This window comes from Montipora foliosa, chromosome 1 (assembly GCF_036669935.1).
Source record: "Montipora foliosa isolate CH-2021 chromosome 1, ASM3666993v2, whole genome shotgun sequence".
NCBI classification, from domain to species: domain Eukaryota; kingdom Metazoa; phylum Cnidaria; class Anthozoa; order Scleractinia; family Acroporidae; genus Montipora; species Montipora foliosa.
Genome location: NC_090869.1, coordinates 62,192,739 through 62,211,639, shown reverse-complemented (window position 1 = coordinate 62,211,639; position 18,901 = coordinate 62,192,739). Strand labels below are relative to the sequence as shown.

The 18,901-nt window shown below is 38.9% G+C and overlaps 1 protein-coding gene across 1 annotated transcript in view; it reads left to right on the top strand.

The window, feature by feature from the left end:
• Positions 1-15: 15 nt before the first annotated feature.
• Positions 16-18,901, top strand: part of LOC138003885 (tectonic-3-like) — a 23,513-nt gene continuing 4,627 nt past the window's right edge. The window contains exons 1-12 of the mRNA XM_068850187.1: positions 16-148; positions 5,793-5,910; positions 6,811-6,923; positions 10,175-10,320; positions 10,887-10,989; positions 11,120-11,253; positions 12,699-12,899; positions 13,347-13,478; positions 14,257-14,354; positions 14,988-15,125; positions 16,208-16,370; positions 18,572-18,670. Coding sequence (XP_068706288.1) covers positions 16-148; positions 5,793-5,910; positions 6,811-6,923; positions 10,175-10,320; positions 10,887-10,989; positions 11,120-11,253; positions 12,699-12,899; positions 13,347-13,478; positions 14,257-14,354; positions 14,988-15,125; positions 16,208-16,370; positions 18,572-18,670 — 1,578 coding nt within the window. The remainder of the gene's footprint in view (positions 149-5,792; positions 5,911-6,810; positions 6,924-10,174; positions 10,321-10,886; positions 10,990-11,119; positions 11,254-12,698; positions 12,900-13,346; positions 13,479-14,256; positions 14,355-14,987; positions 15,126-16,207; positions 16,371-18,571; positions 18,671-18,901) is intronic.

The following is an 18,901-nucleotide window of genomic DNA, read 5'->3' as shown; positions in this document are numbered from 1 at the left end:
CACTGCTAGAGGGTTATGGGAAGAAAACCATGTTCCAAGATGGCGGCAGTCTTGGGTTTGTTCACCGTTTGTTCATTATTGCCTTCATTTCTAGTCTCAACGTTAGCACAGAGCAATGGAACACTATTTTCTCCCTCCTCGTCCTCAGGTAAGGTCTTAGTTTAGAGCTAAATTAGTTTTAAGATGGTTTTTGCACACGTCTTGACTACTGCACGTGCCCTGGGGAGAGGGCAAATGAAAATGGTTAGCTTTCAGTTATTGTTGTGTATGCGTACAGTTATTACTGTCAAATTCCGATAACGTTGGGCGTTTGGTATTCGGTTTTCGGCGTTCTACAAAACTGCACGTCTTCATTTTGAACAACCTTTAGCGATGTGACGTTGTTGTCTGCCCTTATTCCGTTTTCGTGAGATATCTCACGTGTGACCTGAAGTGACCCTCTGAGTGTAAAAGCATAACATTCACAATATTATTGTTTACCAAACCTGTATTGACGTCATCAATGTACAAACCCGAAGCTAATTAATAGACCTCTTTCATAATGGCGGCCAAAGCCCTTCTAACCTCCCTACGATTAGCAAATTTCAAAGGAATTTTCGTTTCCAAATGAGGGCAGTAGGTTTAATTAATATAAACACAAAATAATGTAAGTAAAAGAGGGCAATATTTATGAAAGTATTGTTGCAGAATTAAAGAGCTCTTGTAATTAACGTGTAATGGGCGTTTTGTTTTTTCATGTTATGTCAGTGCCACCATGTTGGTGGACAAAAACAAAAGATCTCTGATTAGCTGAGGATCTTCTGTTCATCCACCAGCAACTGTACAATGTACATTGCTGCATTATCTGTGTCTCTCAAGATTGGTTGCACTCCACCTACACTTCCATTTCCGAGGCTCTCAGCCCTGAAAGGCCAAAAATAAGGAAAATTGGTTTGCCTTTACTCTTTACACAGGGGACTGAGTGGGGTTCTGGGTCTACTGTCAGAATGTTAGACGATCAATAATTCATCGATTGCGCAGTTCTTTTTATAGCACCAGACTCGAGCTCGCTCACTCAGGGGTTTCAAATTGACCTTCTGAGCGCTAGCTTTCACGTGTAGTGTCACGTGACTTTTCATGTAAACAAACTCGAAAGTTCGGACATTCGAGAAGATCGGACATATAACACACAGTGAGATGGTGTGGCGAGCGGATTGAAATGTTAGTTTCTTTTTGCGTTGGACTTAGAAATGATCCAACAGAGACACTAGTCACTTGGATGGTTAGCATTTGGTGTAGAACACGATAGTTTTACACTCGTATTTCGACAGGATTGACGCGGGTGAGTCCGGTTGTTCCATCTTCGATCGCTGGGCGGACGGAAACGAAATTCCTTCCTCGCCATATTTATTTACGAATTTACCTTTGTGTATGAAAATTGTCATATATATATTCACTTTAAGGTCGGTAATAAAACCGAATAAAAGTGACTTATTAGCTGCATCAGAGACAGTAGTCATTTCCACTGTTTATTGCGAGTTGCAGAATGCTCTCGACTAAAAGGCGTTCTTCTGTTACACGTTAAAACGATTCCCGATTCCCAAAATCATACGTAAGAAACTTGAATGATGATCTGATCGAGTTGTTTTGCATTTTCCGGCCGAAGTTATGGCAATCGAGAGGCGGAAAACGGAAAACGGAAAACGCCGATAATGGCATGACCATCGCAGTGACTCGTTTGTGTGTTACACTACTATACACTACTAGTTGTATAGTAGTCTACACTTTTTGTTGAGCTCTAATTATATATCGTGCATACCATTGACCATGAGATCAATGCAGCGTTGAGCGAATGCAAACTGAAAAGGTTTCTTTATCGAAGTTGAGGAAAGGTGGAGAGGTTTTATTTTTATTACATGGAACAGTATTTGTGACCTTCTGTTAATTGGAATGACACATATCCACAGAACTGTTAGGGAGATTTCCCTCAAAAGAAATTTGCTACTGATTTTTGGCGAACCATTCTAAAAAACATTGTCAAATTACCAGTCGTAATTCATGAAGAGTTTAAACTCATTGTATTAGGTCATGCATCTGTTGTTTCCCACAATTTTTCAATACTCATTGTTAGCATGAAAGCATGAAATATTCATTTCAAGTACTATTTTGAACTTCTATTATTATTATTATTATTATTATTATTATTATTACTATTACTATTACTATTACTATTACTATTATTATTATTATTATTATTATTATTATTATTATTAAAAGGGGAGAAAGGGAAGGACTCTTCTCTAGTTTGGCACACACATTAGACATGAAGCTAGAGTCATCGGTCACCTCAACAGGGCTAGAGAAGATTCCTTGTTTAGTCCACACAACAAATTGACAACGTTTTAGCCCACTTACAAGCATTTCAAGCTGAACTTAAAGTAGTACTTAAAAGTTGCTTTCAATGCAAAACCATCACTATTTTTGTTGCCACAAACCGATATCTCTTTTTCCAGTAACACATATTTAGCAGCAGTGTTTGGATAACCTTTAGAACACTGGTATTTCAGAATATTATTGCTCCAAGGAATGGCTTTGACTTCGTAATCAAAAAGCCCTTTGAGATCAAATCCAGTTTGTGGTGGGTATAATGGCTCACAACCTGCTTGCATGCATTGCCCTGACTTCATGAAATAGTCCCATTCTCTGGCATTTTAGGGTTCCACTCTTTGTTTACAATCATGTAGGGATGTTTGCACTTATGCTATTCTCTATTTTCGAATGCCTCATGAGACATTTTGTTTGCCCCCCAAATTTTGCATAAACTATAATTGTTTTCAAAGGCCCTTGGGGACATTACATATTTCCAAGAGCATTTGAAAACAGTAGTTTATGCAAAATTTTGGGGGGCAAACAAAGTGTATTATGGGACATTTGAAAATAGAGAATGGGTTGTACCAACTTTGTGACATTTTCAGCACTATCAAATTTTTTTGAAAAGACTCTCTTGCTCTTTGAAACATTGCCATTGATTTGTCGTGGTGCTCTCAACGTACTGTAGTTAATTTCTTTATCACTGAAAGACAACAACTCCCAAAACTTCTTCCATTGAAATGTTTGCATCAGTCTTAGAAGCTCTTGTAATTTATTCTTAATTCATTAATACCACTTACAAGCTTGTTTTCATTTGATTTAGCGGTTCATCAACTAGACCTGTCTGCAAGTTCTGTAGTGAAATGAAGTTTTTCTAATAAGGGCAAGATAACAGGACTTCTAGTTGATAATTGGAACATTTTTGTGGTAAAAATTTTCAGCTACCTCTCCTCATCTGCCAGATTAGTGCCTTCGGGTGAAGGGACTCTGATCTACATGAGTATGTGTGTTTAACTTCTTTTTGGAAGGGTGTTTTTCCTTCCTCGATCAACAAATGCTTTTCATGAAGGGCTTCACTTTAGCTACACTCTCATATACTTGGACACACTCCACTTTCTGCAAAGAATCAACGTGTAAAACCGTCAGTAAATAAGCGACAATCATCGAAGGACTTGTAAGCAGCGAGTACCTGCTTGTGGTATTCAGTACATTCGGTGGAGTGGTACATTAATGGTTAAACTGAAATATCGTGCAAGCCGAATGGCGTCGAGGAGATGAAATTGTTCATGATCTTGATTGCATGGAAAATGGATTGGGGCAGAAGTGCAGTTCTTGAGCTTTTGATTGGGATAAATAAATTGTCTGCATCGTCGGTTTTTTGTTCTACTGATAGCATTCATTGCCGGATTAGCATTCGTTGCGCTAGGTGCAATTACCTTGATTAAAGTAAAGCGCCATTGCTTCAACTGCAGCGGCGATTTCTATCAGCGAAGACTTCTAAACGGGCTCACTGAAACTCCACGCTCCTGCAAATATTTTTTAAGTTCTGCGATATTCATTGTGTGGAAGTCCTTCTTTAATAGGCATCTTCTTAGGCATGCTGACCCTGGAAGATGGACTGATTCAGCGTTCTCGAATTAAAGGCTCACTGATAGAGGAGGCTCGATTTACAGACACTCAAATCACATTCATTCGGTTTTATTACTGACCTGGAAGTGCACAAATATATGACAATCAAAATACATGAAGGTATTCGTAATAACAAAATGTAAGGAATACATCTCGTTTCCGTCCGTCTAGGGATCGAAGATGTTCAAAACCTGACTCACCCCCGTAAATCCTGTCGAAGACGGAAGTAGGAGTGTAAAACTACCGTGTCCCACATCAAATGCTAATCATCGAAGTGACTAGTGTCTTTGTTGCATCATTTCCTTGTCCAACGCAAAAACAAACTAACATTTCATATCTTCTCGCCACGCCATCTCACTATGTGTTAGATGACCGATCTTCTCGAATGTCCGAACTTTCGAGGTTTGTTTACATGAAAAGTCACGTGACACTACACGTGAAAGCTAGCGCTCAGAAGGTCAATTGGCAGCTGGTTTGAGTAGAGGAACTGACTCTCATCTGTTGTCATAATAATCAGTTGAAAATGAAAGTCCCGGCATGGATTGAAATTAGAGTCCTTAAGGCCCGTTTTAAACGTCGAACTTTAGATGTGCTGAATCTAATGCAAATGAGTGAAAACAATAGATTTTTCTCATTTGCATTAGATTTGGCACATGTAAAGTTCAACGTTTGAAACAGGGCTAAGGGCTGAATTGCATGCTACGCAAGCAAAGGAGCAGGCAGCATGCACAAACCCAGCAGCATTTTGACTGCTGGAAGCCGTTGGTGGTACAAACGACACTGCTTATGTTGCTTGTGCCTTTCTAATGCTTGTGTCGTGCAATAACAATAATAATAGTAATAATCGTCTTCGCTTACTCACGCAACTGCAGAGAGATAATTTATACTCAAAACTGATTGATTTCGCTTAACACATTAGTTCCTAGTACATACCAGAAATTTACGCTTCGATTATTCTTGCGCTACGCGAATCGCATCGTGCGTGACGTGAATCGTGTCACGCAGGAAACGCGACGCGAGGTGGTAACTGTATTTGAGCGGTACTGTATTATTACTGTACATGGATTATGTAAACCAGCCTTAAAGACGGTACCTACTGTTTTGATTGTGCACATGTTCTGCGCATCTCGAGATACTTCGGTTTCCTATTGGTGATGCTTACTAATACAATGATATTTTTGCGTGGTTTAAAATTACTCTTGGTATCCAAAAAGAAAATTGGAGGTAACCATGCATTTTTGAGAGATAACGAAGCTTCAATTTGTGAAAGAACGGCATACAGTGCTTTGTATTTTAAACTTAATTTTTACAACTATTATTCATCAATTATCTTTGAAAAATGCGAAGGTACCCCCAATTTTCTTTCTGGATTTCAAAAACACTTGTTATAAAGATGCACATTATAAAGATGTAGGAGGCAGTGTGGCCCAGTGGTTAGGGCGCTTGCCTTGAGATCCGGAGATCCCGGGTTCAAGACCAGCTCTCACCGTTGGGTGAATTTGATCCTGGTAGTCCCTGGTTCAACTTCCCAGCTGCACTTGTAAATAGCCAACTGGTTTGCCTCCGGCCAGTTGGGATTCTTAATAGTTGTTGTTGTTCTGTTCCGTCGTTTCATTGTGTTTCATTGGCCCTGAAAAGCCCCTATGGGGAGCGGTCAATTAAGTATGTATTGTATTATTGTATTACATTTCCTCCATAATCATAAACCGAGGCAAAAATATCTTTGAATTAGTACATGGAACCGTCCTTAAGTTAACAATGAAAGGGACTATCAAGGTCAGACTATTGTGACTTTCATTGTTCTGAATTTTAAGTTGAAGGGTGCACCTGTGATCTTACTGGAAATGGGTGTGATGTGAACTGCTGCTGTGATGTTGATTGTTCTGCTAAAGACCAGGAGGCCTTCACAGAATGCAAAGATGAAGACTTAAAGTATGGATTTTACTCGACCTTCAGTTTTCATGTCTTGTCAAATATAATTTTACCTTGTAGTACCTCCACGAGCCATTTTGGGGATAATTAAAAATATCGTAAAATAATAATACCTAAATCATGATTTCTAATTGGGGAAAAAGTATATTGAGGCTGCCAGTGGAATCCATTGAATTTACTACTAATAATAAACAATAATTGTTATTCGATGAGCACACGTTGGATGTGAGATGGTGAATAGCCAACAAAGCATGTAGTGCAGAGTTGGCTATTACCATTCTCATATCCAACAAGCGCGAATGGAATAATAATAAATTATTGTTTTATTAAATTTTCATTAATTTCCAAAGGCTTGGACACTTGGAAATTAAAGCCAAGCAACAATCTGGCTTGATTGTCCACATACATATCTGGAACTGAAAGCTTTTAAAGTATGGACAGGTAGATTACAGTGTCCCTTAGATCTACACTGTAGTAAACTACACCCTGTAATAATCTGTTGTATAATTAGTAAATAAAAGTACTCTGTAACAAATAGATTAATCCTGATTGACAAAAATGTCTGCTATGCATCTCAACTGGTCTACACTGACAGTATGTCATGTTCTTACATGTACTCTCAGCAATGTAAAGCTCCAAATCTTTGAAGCCAGTAATTAAAAATAAACGATCTCTTTTTGAAATTATTTGGGACAGTAACTTTAGGGGTAATTTTTTATCCAGAACATGGAATGAACATAATTATTTGTGCCTACTTGTGTTATTTTGGTATGACAGACATTTCTTGTGTGTGTGTTATTATGTGTGCATTTAAAGACAGCATGAGCAAGAGATTTTTTAATGTTTTCTTGAAACAGAAGGCATTGTTTAATGATTTATACACATTGACATCTCTTGCAGCCGCGATGACCGTGTCTGTGTGTCTAGCGCACTGCTCTTTGCGTACAGACGGGACACTCAATTCAGAACAGAGACCACTGGAACAGGACTATTTTGCATAATCAGAGATAACTGTAAGCATGAAGGAACTTTGTCTGGATTTAAGTTTCAATGGGTGACTTAAGGTGGCTCAAACCAGTTTCAACACTTGAAGAAACATTCTTATTAGAAGGATTGATGCTACAACACTTTTAATTATCACTTAACAGCAATGTTTTGGTACCATATAACACACCAATTATTGCTGAAAAAGATTCGGTCATTTTTGTGTCATAAAAGGTTACCATGGCAACAGGAGAGCCTTGCAAAAACACCCCATATTTTGACTTTAGCTGCTCATATCTCAAAAACTAAGCCAGTGACCCCCATTTTTATTTTTGAAATATAAGCAGCATGCCAAAATAAAACTTTCTGCAAAGATTAAAAAAAATCTGTGGAGCGGATTCAGAGCCACCTTAAATAATTGAAAATTTAAGGAAGCTCTGGATCCGCTCCACAGAATTTCTTTAAAATTTACAGAGAGTTTTATCTTGGCCTGCTGATCACTTTTGTGCAATAAAAAATTAGGGTCACCGAGTTCGTTTTTCAGATATAGGCAACTCAAGCCAAAATATAGAATGTTTTTGCAAGGCTTTCCTGTTGCCATGGTAACTTGTTATGCCACAAACAAGACTGCATTTTGTTCAGCAATAATTGGTGTTTCACGCGGTACTTTAACATTGCTGTTACGTGATAAAGTGTTGTAGTGTCAATCCTTTTAATAACAAGATCTCTTGAAAGTGTTGAAACTGGTTTGAGCCACCTTAATTAAAATATGATCAGAAGGTACATGACTGTATGTATGGGCATCACGAAGAGCATAGGCTAGCCATTATAAAATAATAATTCCAAGGGGGGGGGGGGGGACTTCGCATATGAAGGGGCAGCGATGCTCGTGGGTATACATTGTAATTTTGAATGAAACCCCTAAAGGATACCAGCCTGGGCTTTGCCCAGGCTATTTTAATCCCTTAAAGAGAACAATCATATTTAAAACATGTTAAATAGATATTTTTATATTTCTTCATGTGAAACCCTAAACGAGACCTTCACAGCTACGTATATGCACTGCATGATGGCGTTTTGCCCAGAACACCCTAAGTGAGACCAAATCTGAAAATTACACCCCTAAGTGAGTCTCTCCTTGGAGAATAATTCTTTACAAATCCCTCGTGAACAAATATTGTATCTACAGCAGGGGGTAGGTTTAGCACTGTGGTGAGAGCACTTTCACCACTGTCGTCCGGGTTCAATGATTGTGAGGATTGATTACTTGGTTGGCTGTACTCTGGTCCGAGATGTTTTTTACTACAGTATGTGCTCTGGTTTTCTTCTCTCACCAAAAACTAGCAATTATTTTGATTTAATGTGATTTGGTTTCATGTGATTATTTTATAATTTTCATGAATTTGATTCTGCACCACAGAAGTGAAAGTTGCACTCTTAGCTGATTCCAGCTGGCTGAAAGCTGTACTCCAAGGTCATACATGGACCTTATAGTTGCAGCCAGAAGTGCAGCCATACAACTAGTATGCTTTTGGTTGGACTTTGTTGAGCTGCATTCTTTGCTGTACTTACAATGTCACGAGCCAGTAATATTGTGTCATTATGGAAGGAGTCACCACAGAGTTTTTTCGTAGCGGCTGCTTGTACCACAGCATCGAATCTTGGTCTATGATGAAACCATACAATGATAGCATCTGATGATAAACTGGCCGTGTCTTGCCTTGTACAGAGACTGAGCAATGGCAGAGCAGCTACATAACAAGTGTGGTACTGTCTCTTCCTTCTGGTGACATAGTCGACATATCAGATCTCTTTCTCCGTCTTTTAAATCTCTTTCTACATGTACGATATACCTTTGTTGTTAGCAACTGTTGTAGGATACTACTGTATATACTATAGACAACATCCTTGGATGCCCCTCCATATCTTACTGATGTTACAACTTTCCTTATCCAAGTCTTTGTCTTGCCATTGTTAGCAATGTACTGTCCTACCCAGGGTTGTTGCTTTACCTCTTCCTCAAACTTCTTCTCTATTATTATTATTATTATTATTATTATTATTATTATTATTATTATTATTATTATTGTTAGAATTAAATGACTAAATTTAGTCATTTAATTCTATACACCGCTCTACTCAAACAACGTGTATTGAGCACTCTTTAGCAGTGTTTGCTACAGTTTCTTATGATGATGATGATGATGATGATTATTATGATTATTATTATTATTATTATTATTATTATTATTATTATTATTATATTATCACCACAGTGCCAAACCTGCTCCCCTAGATACAATATCTGTGGGGGTTCAGTCTGTAAAGGATGTGCAATGGCTTCCCTATTGCTCTTCGTGTTACCCATACACATTATAACACAAAGAATTTCTAATGGCAGTCACCTTCATGAGCTTTTAGCGATTTTCATCAACCAAGTAATGGACAACCACAACCTCACCAGACAACTCAGTTTTCCAGGTGCTATCACCTGGGAGTTGACCACTAGTCAGGTTGGGATAGACTAAACCTCAGCCTACAACGGTGAGAGAGAGGTGCAGATGATGACCTCTATGAGCCTGACTCTCTAAGGTGCACCGTTTATACCTTGACGGCCTCCCATCTAAAGATTAACCAGGTCAAATAGGACTTAATTTCACTGAATGGACTAGAACCCACTTTTCCTTTAGTCAAGCTGTATGAGGAAGTTGATTCATGATCACAGACACACAATATTGGATTTAATACATATGTTACCTACAGCACTAACTACCACCAACAGATCGTACTGGAAAGCTGGTTTACTAACTTAGAACAGACACCAATAAACCGATACCTACAACTTCCCGCACCCTACAAACAACTCATCGACGACATCAACAGACAAACAACACAAAATGATACACAAAATTCATACAGACCTTAGACCTGTAGACGGATCAAAAGGCACCAATCGCTGTTTAGTCGCTGTTTAGTCTTCCCAGTCAATTACCTCTAAGCTCCTGAAGCTGACAGTCGATTACATCTAAGCTCAACTGACAGTCGACCAATAACATCACAAATAAGTTGACCAATGACTGACTGACTGACAATGACGACTGGAGTTCTTATAGTATCTACTGACGTTACACAAATCACTTGACTCTGAAGATGACTTTCACCCAGGTTTTCAAAACATCAGTCAGTGTCATATCAAACAGTCCTTCTCAGGACTACACTCACACTGTCAATCGTACTTTACTTAATTATGAGGGTAATAATATTACTTATCCTATTTCAGATGAATCACGAAACTTTTACAATGATGTTCAAACTGCCAGTACAGAAGAAGAATTCTCAAACTTAAAAAGTCAGGCAGCATCAGTGGTATATGATTACGTAGATGAAAAAGTGGACCAAGCATCCTCCTCTGTCTCATCGTATAAAGTAATTGACAAGTAGTGTTCTCTTAAACACAAGTTGTGGAGGATGTGAGAATTGGCATGTTTGTCTAAGAGATTTCCCATTTTACCACCTCCCTCACATGTCCCCCACAAAACTAATGAAACAGCCTGCTATGCAGCATAAGAGTCTCTCAAGATTTTGCAACTGACTCTGCAGCTTTTTATATAATTATACAGTAATGTACATTGTAACATACCTGCTGAAGGTTTGATTGCATGTTTTGGGGGTGTGCCATAAGGTGGGAACACTCGCCTCCCACTCCCTCACTTGGCATCACAAGTGGTTTTAAAGTTTGTTGGTTCTCTAACCTGCTCTGAGAGGTTTTTCTCTGGGTACTCTGGTTTTCCCCTCTCCTGAAAATCAACCTACAATTTCATATGAGTTGATATGATCTGATATTTGTACTGTGTCGCTAATTAGTGCCACAGCTCTAGATACAGTTGACACTATTATTATTATTATTATTATTATTATTATTATTATTATTATTATTACATGTATTATCACGTCCTTCCTTTCTCTTATTTGATTAATTTGAACACTTCAAGGTTGGGGATCCAGTGTTATTGATTTTTGACAGTGGTGCACGAGGATTTCTGTCTTTGCCAAAGCCCTTGTTTGGGAATGAATGCGATGACAACAATCCTGCAGGTATCTGTACTTGTTTTAAAATGAGCACACCTTTAACGTACAGCTGTACAGGAACTGAGAACATGTACTGTATACTTTGACAACCCTGTGTTTGTTCAGTATATTTCATCTTTGACATGTTATATTCCAGGCTATCGTGAAGATGAGAGTACAGAATGTACAAGGACTATTACAGAACTTGCATCAGAGTGTGAGACCTCACCTGTTTTAAATGCCAAGAGTTATTATCAAGGGTTTAAAGTGGCAAAGGTCTTTTCAAGCTCAGTAAGTTCATATAAAATTGGTCTATGCATGTTATTTCGGAGCACAAACTAAGATGGTTACATTAAAGTTAACTTAATCTTTCAGTGGTCTTTATGATGATACAGCTGTATTTAAGTCATGTGAATTGTGTTATTGCAATATGGTATTTCAATGCAAGTTTGGTAGTTGCTTTCTTTGAAGGCCCACCCTCAACCAACAGGCTTTTCACCCGTTTGTTTTTGTTATGGAAATTCACCTTGCTTATCAAAGCGATCTGATTGGATGAATTTCAGCTTTGGCGGAATTTTCATATATTAATTATGAAAATTGTTCCTCAGCATGCAATGCCTATAGGGTGAACGAGGGTGTTTAAGGAATGTTCTCAACTGGGAGTACATTTGTACATGTAGGCTTGTTTGGAGTTTCTGCCTTGTTTTTTAACAGAGAATTTATAATATTACTCATGATTCTAGAATGGAGTCAACTTTTACAGCCTTTTTTTCAATAACTTGGCAGCTGACAGATAGCGTTGATGTGGATGCATGTACATTGTAATTCTCCAAAATTTGTGTCCTCTGCATAATCACATATGTGTACACTGTACATGTATGTGCATAAAATTTTTGGAAAAACAGTTGTTTACCATACATTTGTACTAAAGGAAGATGACTATTTAATAAATACATTTTCGAAAGCATCCACAAAACCATTGTCATTTCATTCACAAGATCAGTTGGTGAGCAATGTCTAACCCCTAAGGGGTTCCACTCCTCTTTTGGCACTGAGCCTTGACACTTGTGTTGTTCTTACATGTATCTAGTGGACAAAAAGGAAATAAAGTAATATTGATATGAATCTGTGTTTGATGTGGGAAAACAGCATGCTTTGTTAAGTGGTTTTGAAGACCTTCAGAAAAATTAGTTTTTTTATCAAAAATGCAAAGAAGGATCCTCACTTGATGGTTAATAATAATTAATATTAAAAGCAAAAGAATTTGCCAACCATTATCCATGTGGTTTCTGTGTTGGCAACTGCCCCTCATTCTGTTCAAGCTGCAATGATGTTGTTGTTGATCACATCATATTAATATCATATTAACATATCATATTAACATAACATATTAACATCATATTATCATGTTAATATGATGGATAGGCCCAATTATTAGTTTTATAAATAATTATTATTGTTGAAATTACAGCTCACAATCAAGCACATTTTCCATATGACCAATTTATCATACTGTGACACAAATTTCGGCATAACTTTTTGTTTTCAGATGCACTCTATCAGAAGCCTTAATAAAAATGTATAAATTAATTCCATCCTAGCTAGCCTATTACCAGTCATCACTGAACAGTACACAGTTTTGTATTTCTATTTCTATTTCTTTATAATGTATACCTGTTACTGGTAACATCTTGACTCTCAAGAATTCTCATTTTTTAAATTTTATATTTCTACAGAGTCTGTCAGTTCTAAATACTTCTAGCTCAACCAATATTTCAAATTCTTCTGTGGGTTCCTCCGATCTTCTGAATGTGACAGTTGCTGAACCTCTATTATGTCAGACATCCTTAGGAATACCCAATACATGCCCCTTTGCTGTCCCACCAAATCCCACATATGATACACAGAACAATAGGTGTGACAACATTGCTTTGGAGGTGAGCTGAGGCTACAGTTTTCTTTTATTATGATCGTGTATGTGATCAAACATCAAACATGTGTCAGTTTACAGTGTCTATCTGAGGTTATTAATTTTTGTTCTTAAATTAGGTAGGATCTACTGTGATAAAGAGACTGCTCTCAGTCTGCCGAGTCCCTATAGATTAGTGCAAAATCTTGGCGCTCTTTATTTCTTTAAAGTTAGGTTTAATTTGCCAGATGTCAAGAATAATATAAATGTAAAAGAGCAGTTACGTTTACTGTGTCAGTGAATGCAGTCCTTCACGTTTTCCCTTTTCTTTTTAGCTTTTTTTTTTCTCTATTGAAGCAATACAATACATCATGTATTTTGTGCTGCTTAACCTACAGTATGTAAAGTAATAATATTATTGGTTTTCATAAATCATTAATTGTTTTCCCTCTTCTGTTTTTCCTCCATATTCAAGGTTTCATACAACGTTCAATACTCTAATAGCTCTACTGATATTGTAGCGGTGATGGTAGAATTTGTGCTGGGTAGTGTGACTTCAGAAAGAGGACTGGATCTGAATCAGAAGGTGTCAGTGAGTTTCTCAAAGGTAGGCCTGATTGCCCAGGTGTAAACATCACCTACCATTGACTGTTTTTCCATTTACATCCAAGGGTTGACTTCCAGCGTTTATAAAAATCTGCCAACCTGCTGCTACGTACGTGTATGGCTGCCTGGCATAAATATTGACCGTCTGTTATTAGCATAATTATATTACAGAATTCCAACGGTAGTATCAATTCTGAATTGATAAAAGTAAACTCACCACTGAAGGAAGATTGAAAAACTTGCATTTCGAGCATCAGCCTTTTGTCCAGGTAAAGGGTCAAAGGTATTGTCAAAAAAGTGCCAAGAAAGAAACAAAATTAAAAGAAGAAAAGCAAGCATTCTTCTATAAAGTTCTAGAGGAAAAATTGTCGGGTTTCGCCAGCCACTTTTGTTGGTCTTAGCAGGGATTTGAACCTTGAAGAGGCTTGTTCAGTGCTTTATTGCTTGGACGATAAGCTGTAGGCCCCGCCTCACAACCCTTCAATGTTCATAACCCTGTGGGACGTCAAAGAACCCACACACTATTCGCAAAGAGGTGGCATGGAGTTCTCAGTGTTGAGGTCTGTCCTCTGTGGTGTATCATGGTTTGGAGGGTACATACTAAATGCTCGGAGATACTAGCTACATCAAGATATTGAAGGTAAATAAAGATAATATGATGATGATAATGATGATGATGACGAGTAGAGCCGGTGGTTAGTCACCAGATATACGTAAAGCTTGACCACAAAACTGAAGTCCTGAGTTTTCTTATATTCTTGTTTCTCGTTTCTTACTAGGCTGGTGCAACAGATGTAACATTCAGGAGATCAGGCAACCCTGGTTACATTGTTGGGGAACCTCTTGTGGCTGGAAGACTTGTCACAGTGGATGAGAAGTATCTTTTTACTCGGAAACAAACTAAGAATTTTTGTTTTTCATTTTCCTCTTTCCTTTGTTTTCATTTTTAAGGAGTATGAGTAAAGTACATTATTATATGGCTTGTGTTTGTAGCCGATATAACACGCGCTCTGATTGGTTAATTGTGACTGAATTGTAGGGCATTATTCTCCCGTAATGCCCACGGGCCGATTACGGGCTTGCAAAAACAAAGCAAAAGGTAATTAAAAAGCCATATAATAAACTACTTACTAACCGAGCTTGCTCGAGCCGTACTGATACTCGGTTGTTTTTGTACGGACCTCGCTACACTCGGTCCGTACTGCCACGACCTCGGGCCAATATTCCCCAGAACGGCCCTCGCGCTCGGTTAGGTTTCAATGCATCATTTGTATTATTTCTGTATGATCTGACCAGCACATGAAATTCAGTTGCTCTGGACTGCATTGGGTTGTGATAAACATTTATTTTTGGGGCATGGAAAGTACATTTGTAATTCCATTTTGCAAGCCTTGGAAGTGGCCAGAGTCCGTGTTCTTGGTGCTGACCAAAGAAAAAGCGGGCTCTGAGGACGAGGTTGAATGGTAGATGGACTTGTAATTCATGAATGCTCCTTGACATTTTTTGTTAGAGACGCAATCTTTCTCAGCAGTGATCGAAACACTTGGCTTACCATTATCAGTCCATCAGTGGATGGATCCTGCAGTAATTCCTCTGAACGTACCTCGGTAACCTTCGGAGTTGACATGCGTACTGGCTGTACCATTAGGTAAAGTATGATGGTCGGCTTGCTCTCTTTCTTAAATCCTTAAGATCTTGCATGCTGAGCGATAAACAGTCAAACAGGCTAGGTTTCGGTTGAATGAAGTGTGGATGGGGGTATCTCCACGAGAATGATTCTCACCCTCCAAAGTACTTTCAAGGCTATTTTATTTATCCACGGGATAGTGAAGCGATGTTCACCCGTCGATGAACTGGAGCCAGGATAATAAGTGGGGAAGGACCCATTTTTTACTTGTTTTATACTCATATTGTCAACTCCACTCTCTCTCAATACAGCTGTAGCATTGCACGCATGAAACCTTGAGCGTCTGTGAGAAAATTTTGAATGCAGACCACGCTTTGTTGTCTTCTTCCTGTATATGCGAATGTCATGACATTTTGTACAATTGAGAACGAAAATTGAAGTTAGTTTAGTTTAAGCGAAATCACCAAATTTGAGGAAAGTTTGGGCGACAACGCGAGCGTGCAAATGTAAACCTTTCACTCTTAATTTTTCTCTGAAACCGCTCGCACCAATTTACTTTTAGGGTACTACCCTTGGTACATTGTACGACGTGAACGAGATGGAATAATTGCGAAAGCCTCATGATAGCGCAAAGCTATATACGTGGCCGTCGTAGATCTTAAATTCCATATAAACGTAGGGGTAACTGCGAAGTTCCGTACATAAGCCTAATATCCTTTTTCAGTCCTTGATGAGGCAACAAAGCGGTTTTGAGTGCTGTCAGAAAAGAATCAAAGTAATTAATTTGGCCAATCACGACAGATGTAGACAAAGAAATGAGCCAATCATACCGCGTTGCAAATGCTTGCAGCCTGCGCTAAGGGCGCGAAAACGCGTGCAACTAAGTCACCCTTGATTGGATGAAAACGTGGCGCAAGATTTTTTATTTAGCCACTCACCAAGTGCGTCACAGTGTCGAGAACAAGCAATCAAGAAATTACTTTCAGCGCTTGTTGATAGAATGCTCTTATGTTATGACCTTGATATTTATTTATGATTCTACCGAAAAAAATTACTTTTTTTCACTTCTTGGTGTTCAAGGATAAACTGTCTATGATTTTCAGTTTGCCTCTGGACTTGAGGGCATCACAGTGCGAGTTGATTCAAGAGGTTGCGTTCAATACAATACTGGGAGATCAGCCAACGTACGTTGCCTCCTTTGGTAACTCGGACGTGAACAGTGTGGGAGACTGGGTCAAGATTCTTAACTCGAGACCTGCAAATGAGGTAGCGTTTCTAGTGCGCAGAAAACAGTGGAAAGTGGAGTAAGAATACTTTATCTATAGGCGGTGGTGCATTTAGCTTGTGTTGTCATTTATGTGGAGACACAATCTACCGAGAGAGGGCAACTATGCAGTTGCCTGTTGATTCGCAAGACGGTCAAGTCTGAACCACAGAGGACAAATTCCAGCGGGAAGAGCCCGAATCCGTTCGCTGTCTTTGGGCTTTGGGCGGAATAATAATAAACTTCCGAGTGTCAACTGTATTTATAGTCTCCCTCGCAGCCGTCTTTTGGATGTCACGCAACGTTTTGGGGGAACGTTGCGTGACATCCAAAAAAACGGCTGCGAGGGAGACTATTGTATTTAGCGCTGGGCGCTAATTAGGGGCACTATTCAGAAATCCAATCAGAAAATGGCATATTGGTTTTTGAGCTAAGGGGAAACCCGGAGTACCAGGACAAAAACCTCTCGGAGCAGGGAAGAGAAACAACAAACTCAACCCGCATTTTGACGCAAAGTCTGGGAAATGAACCCGGGCCATCTTTGTGGGAGGCGAGTGCTCTCACCCGGGCGGAAGACGAAACTACACGCGCTTATGTTCTTGCTACAACAATGACATTTTATTCATGCACAAACAGATATATGCTCATCAAATTGAAACAGTGTAAACAGTCAAATTTTAAAGAAAATAATTCTCGCAACCCCCAGATAGGCAATAACTGAAGGCGGTCTTTGAAGTTGGTGAAAAAACGCCAAAATAAATTATGCATCTACGGAAAGAAAGAAGATAGAAAGAAAGTAGTACGAGATCTCATGTAAGACTAAATTTATACTATATACATGAAAAGAAATTTATAAATAAATAAAAAAACGGGCTAAGTAGAAGGGGCCATTTCCGAAGTTCATGTCTGCCTCTTCTTCAAAGCGAGTCTAAGAGTGAAGTTTTTCTTATGAAACTTAGTTTTCATTCATAAGTAAAATAGAACTAATTACCTTCACAAAAACTTCGCACCTAAACTCGCTTTTAACAGAGAAAGATCCGTTCATCAATCAAAGATTGAAGAGGCAGACATGAACTCAGAAATGGCTTATTAGGTTTTACCGTAGATGTAGGCGCTTGTCTTTGCAGAGCCCGCAGACCAGTGGGAGACAGTATCCAATCAGGACTTAAATCAACGACCAATTTCCCCAGGGGTTCTACAATCATGGACAAAAGTTGTTGAGACACATGAAAATTAACAACGTTTTTTACCCTAGGTGTAAATTCTCCTCTCGCCCCTCATTCAAGGTAACCTCCCCTACCCCCCTTTTTCAATGTTGGAAACAAATAAACATCCACGAAGCCTTTTGCAACATTGTTTTGGGGGGAGGGGGATGACAACAGATGAAAAAGGTGTTTTCATTCAAAAACAAAATACTATTGTTTGTTCGAAAGCGTTACTTTTGGGGATTTGTCTCAACACTTTTTTCCATGATTGTAGTTGCTCAGTGGATAGTTAGGTTCGAATATATACTGTCTTGGACTGTTTTTTCAGTTGTCCTTTCGCCCGGCTCCAAGGACGTACAATCCGGGTCAAAAGTCTTCGGGACACTTGTCAAATTTTGGGCGAAAAGTAGAGAATTTACTGTACATGCTTCCATCGTTATATGAACAACGCGTGTTCTTCTTTCACTGCCCTTTTCGCGCCCCCTTCCCCCCCCCCCCCCCCCTTCAACGTTGAAACGTGCGAGTGATCGATGAACGGATCTTTGATTTCGGAGACCGTGAAAAATCAACATTGTAATGGGGGGAATTGTGCCAACAGTTTTGACCGGGATTGTAGTTTCCCATAGTATTAGCTTGGTCACCATAAGTTTGACTCGCTTTTTTAACCTCTTTAACACACGCACAAAATTGGCACGGCACTCCAAAATCATGGCACGGTACCAATATTTGAAGCACACCACCAGAGATGTGGCACCCCTATAATTTCTGGCACGGGTGCGTAATATTCCTTCTACACACGAAAAATCTACCGTTCCGTACTCGACGAACATAGGTACGGCACCGAGATTTCAGAGTGGCTTGCTAGATTTTTGTGATAGAGTAAATCGGGCTTTTGTCCTCTACTTTAATTTTGAAACTGTACCATCTCTGCCGTCCAGGGATTATTCTTAAAGCTCTGAGTAAAGCTTTCGATGTTTATTCCTTTCTTTTCTTACCAGGCAGTTCAAGGAGAAAGACAGTGTCGGAACATGAGGCTTGGCCTTCACATTGAAGTTCTTTTCGCCTATTTTGGCTTCTTGGCAAAACCGCAACCGAGGGTAATTTTCTTTTATTGAATTTTCTTTTTAATGTCAAATGTTGCGTTTCTATCCCTCTGATTGGTTCAGTCAATCTCGGTTATCAGCTCATGTACCATATGACCTTATTTGGAAACTTGTTGCGCGAGTTGTGTAGTGAAATTAAAAAAACCTCCGATGGTGGTGTCAAATTAAAACAGTTCAGGTTTAGAGAGGTTTTCAATTAAGTGTCGAAAGTAATTAGCGAATGGG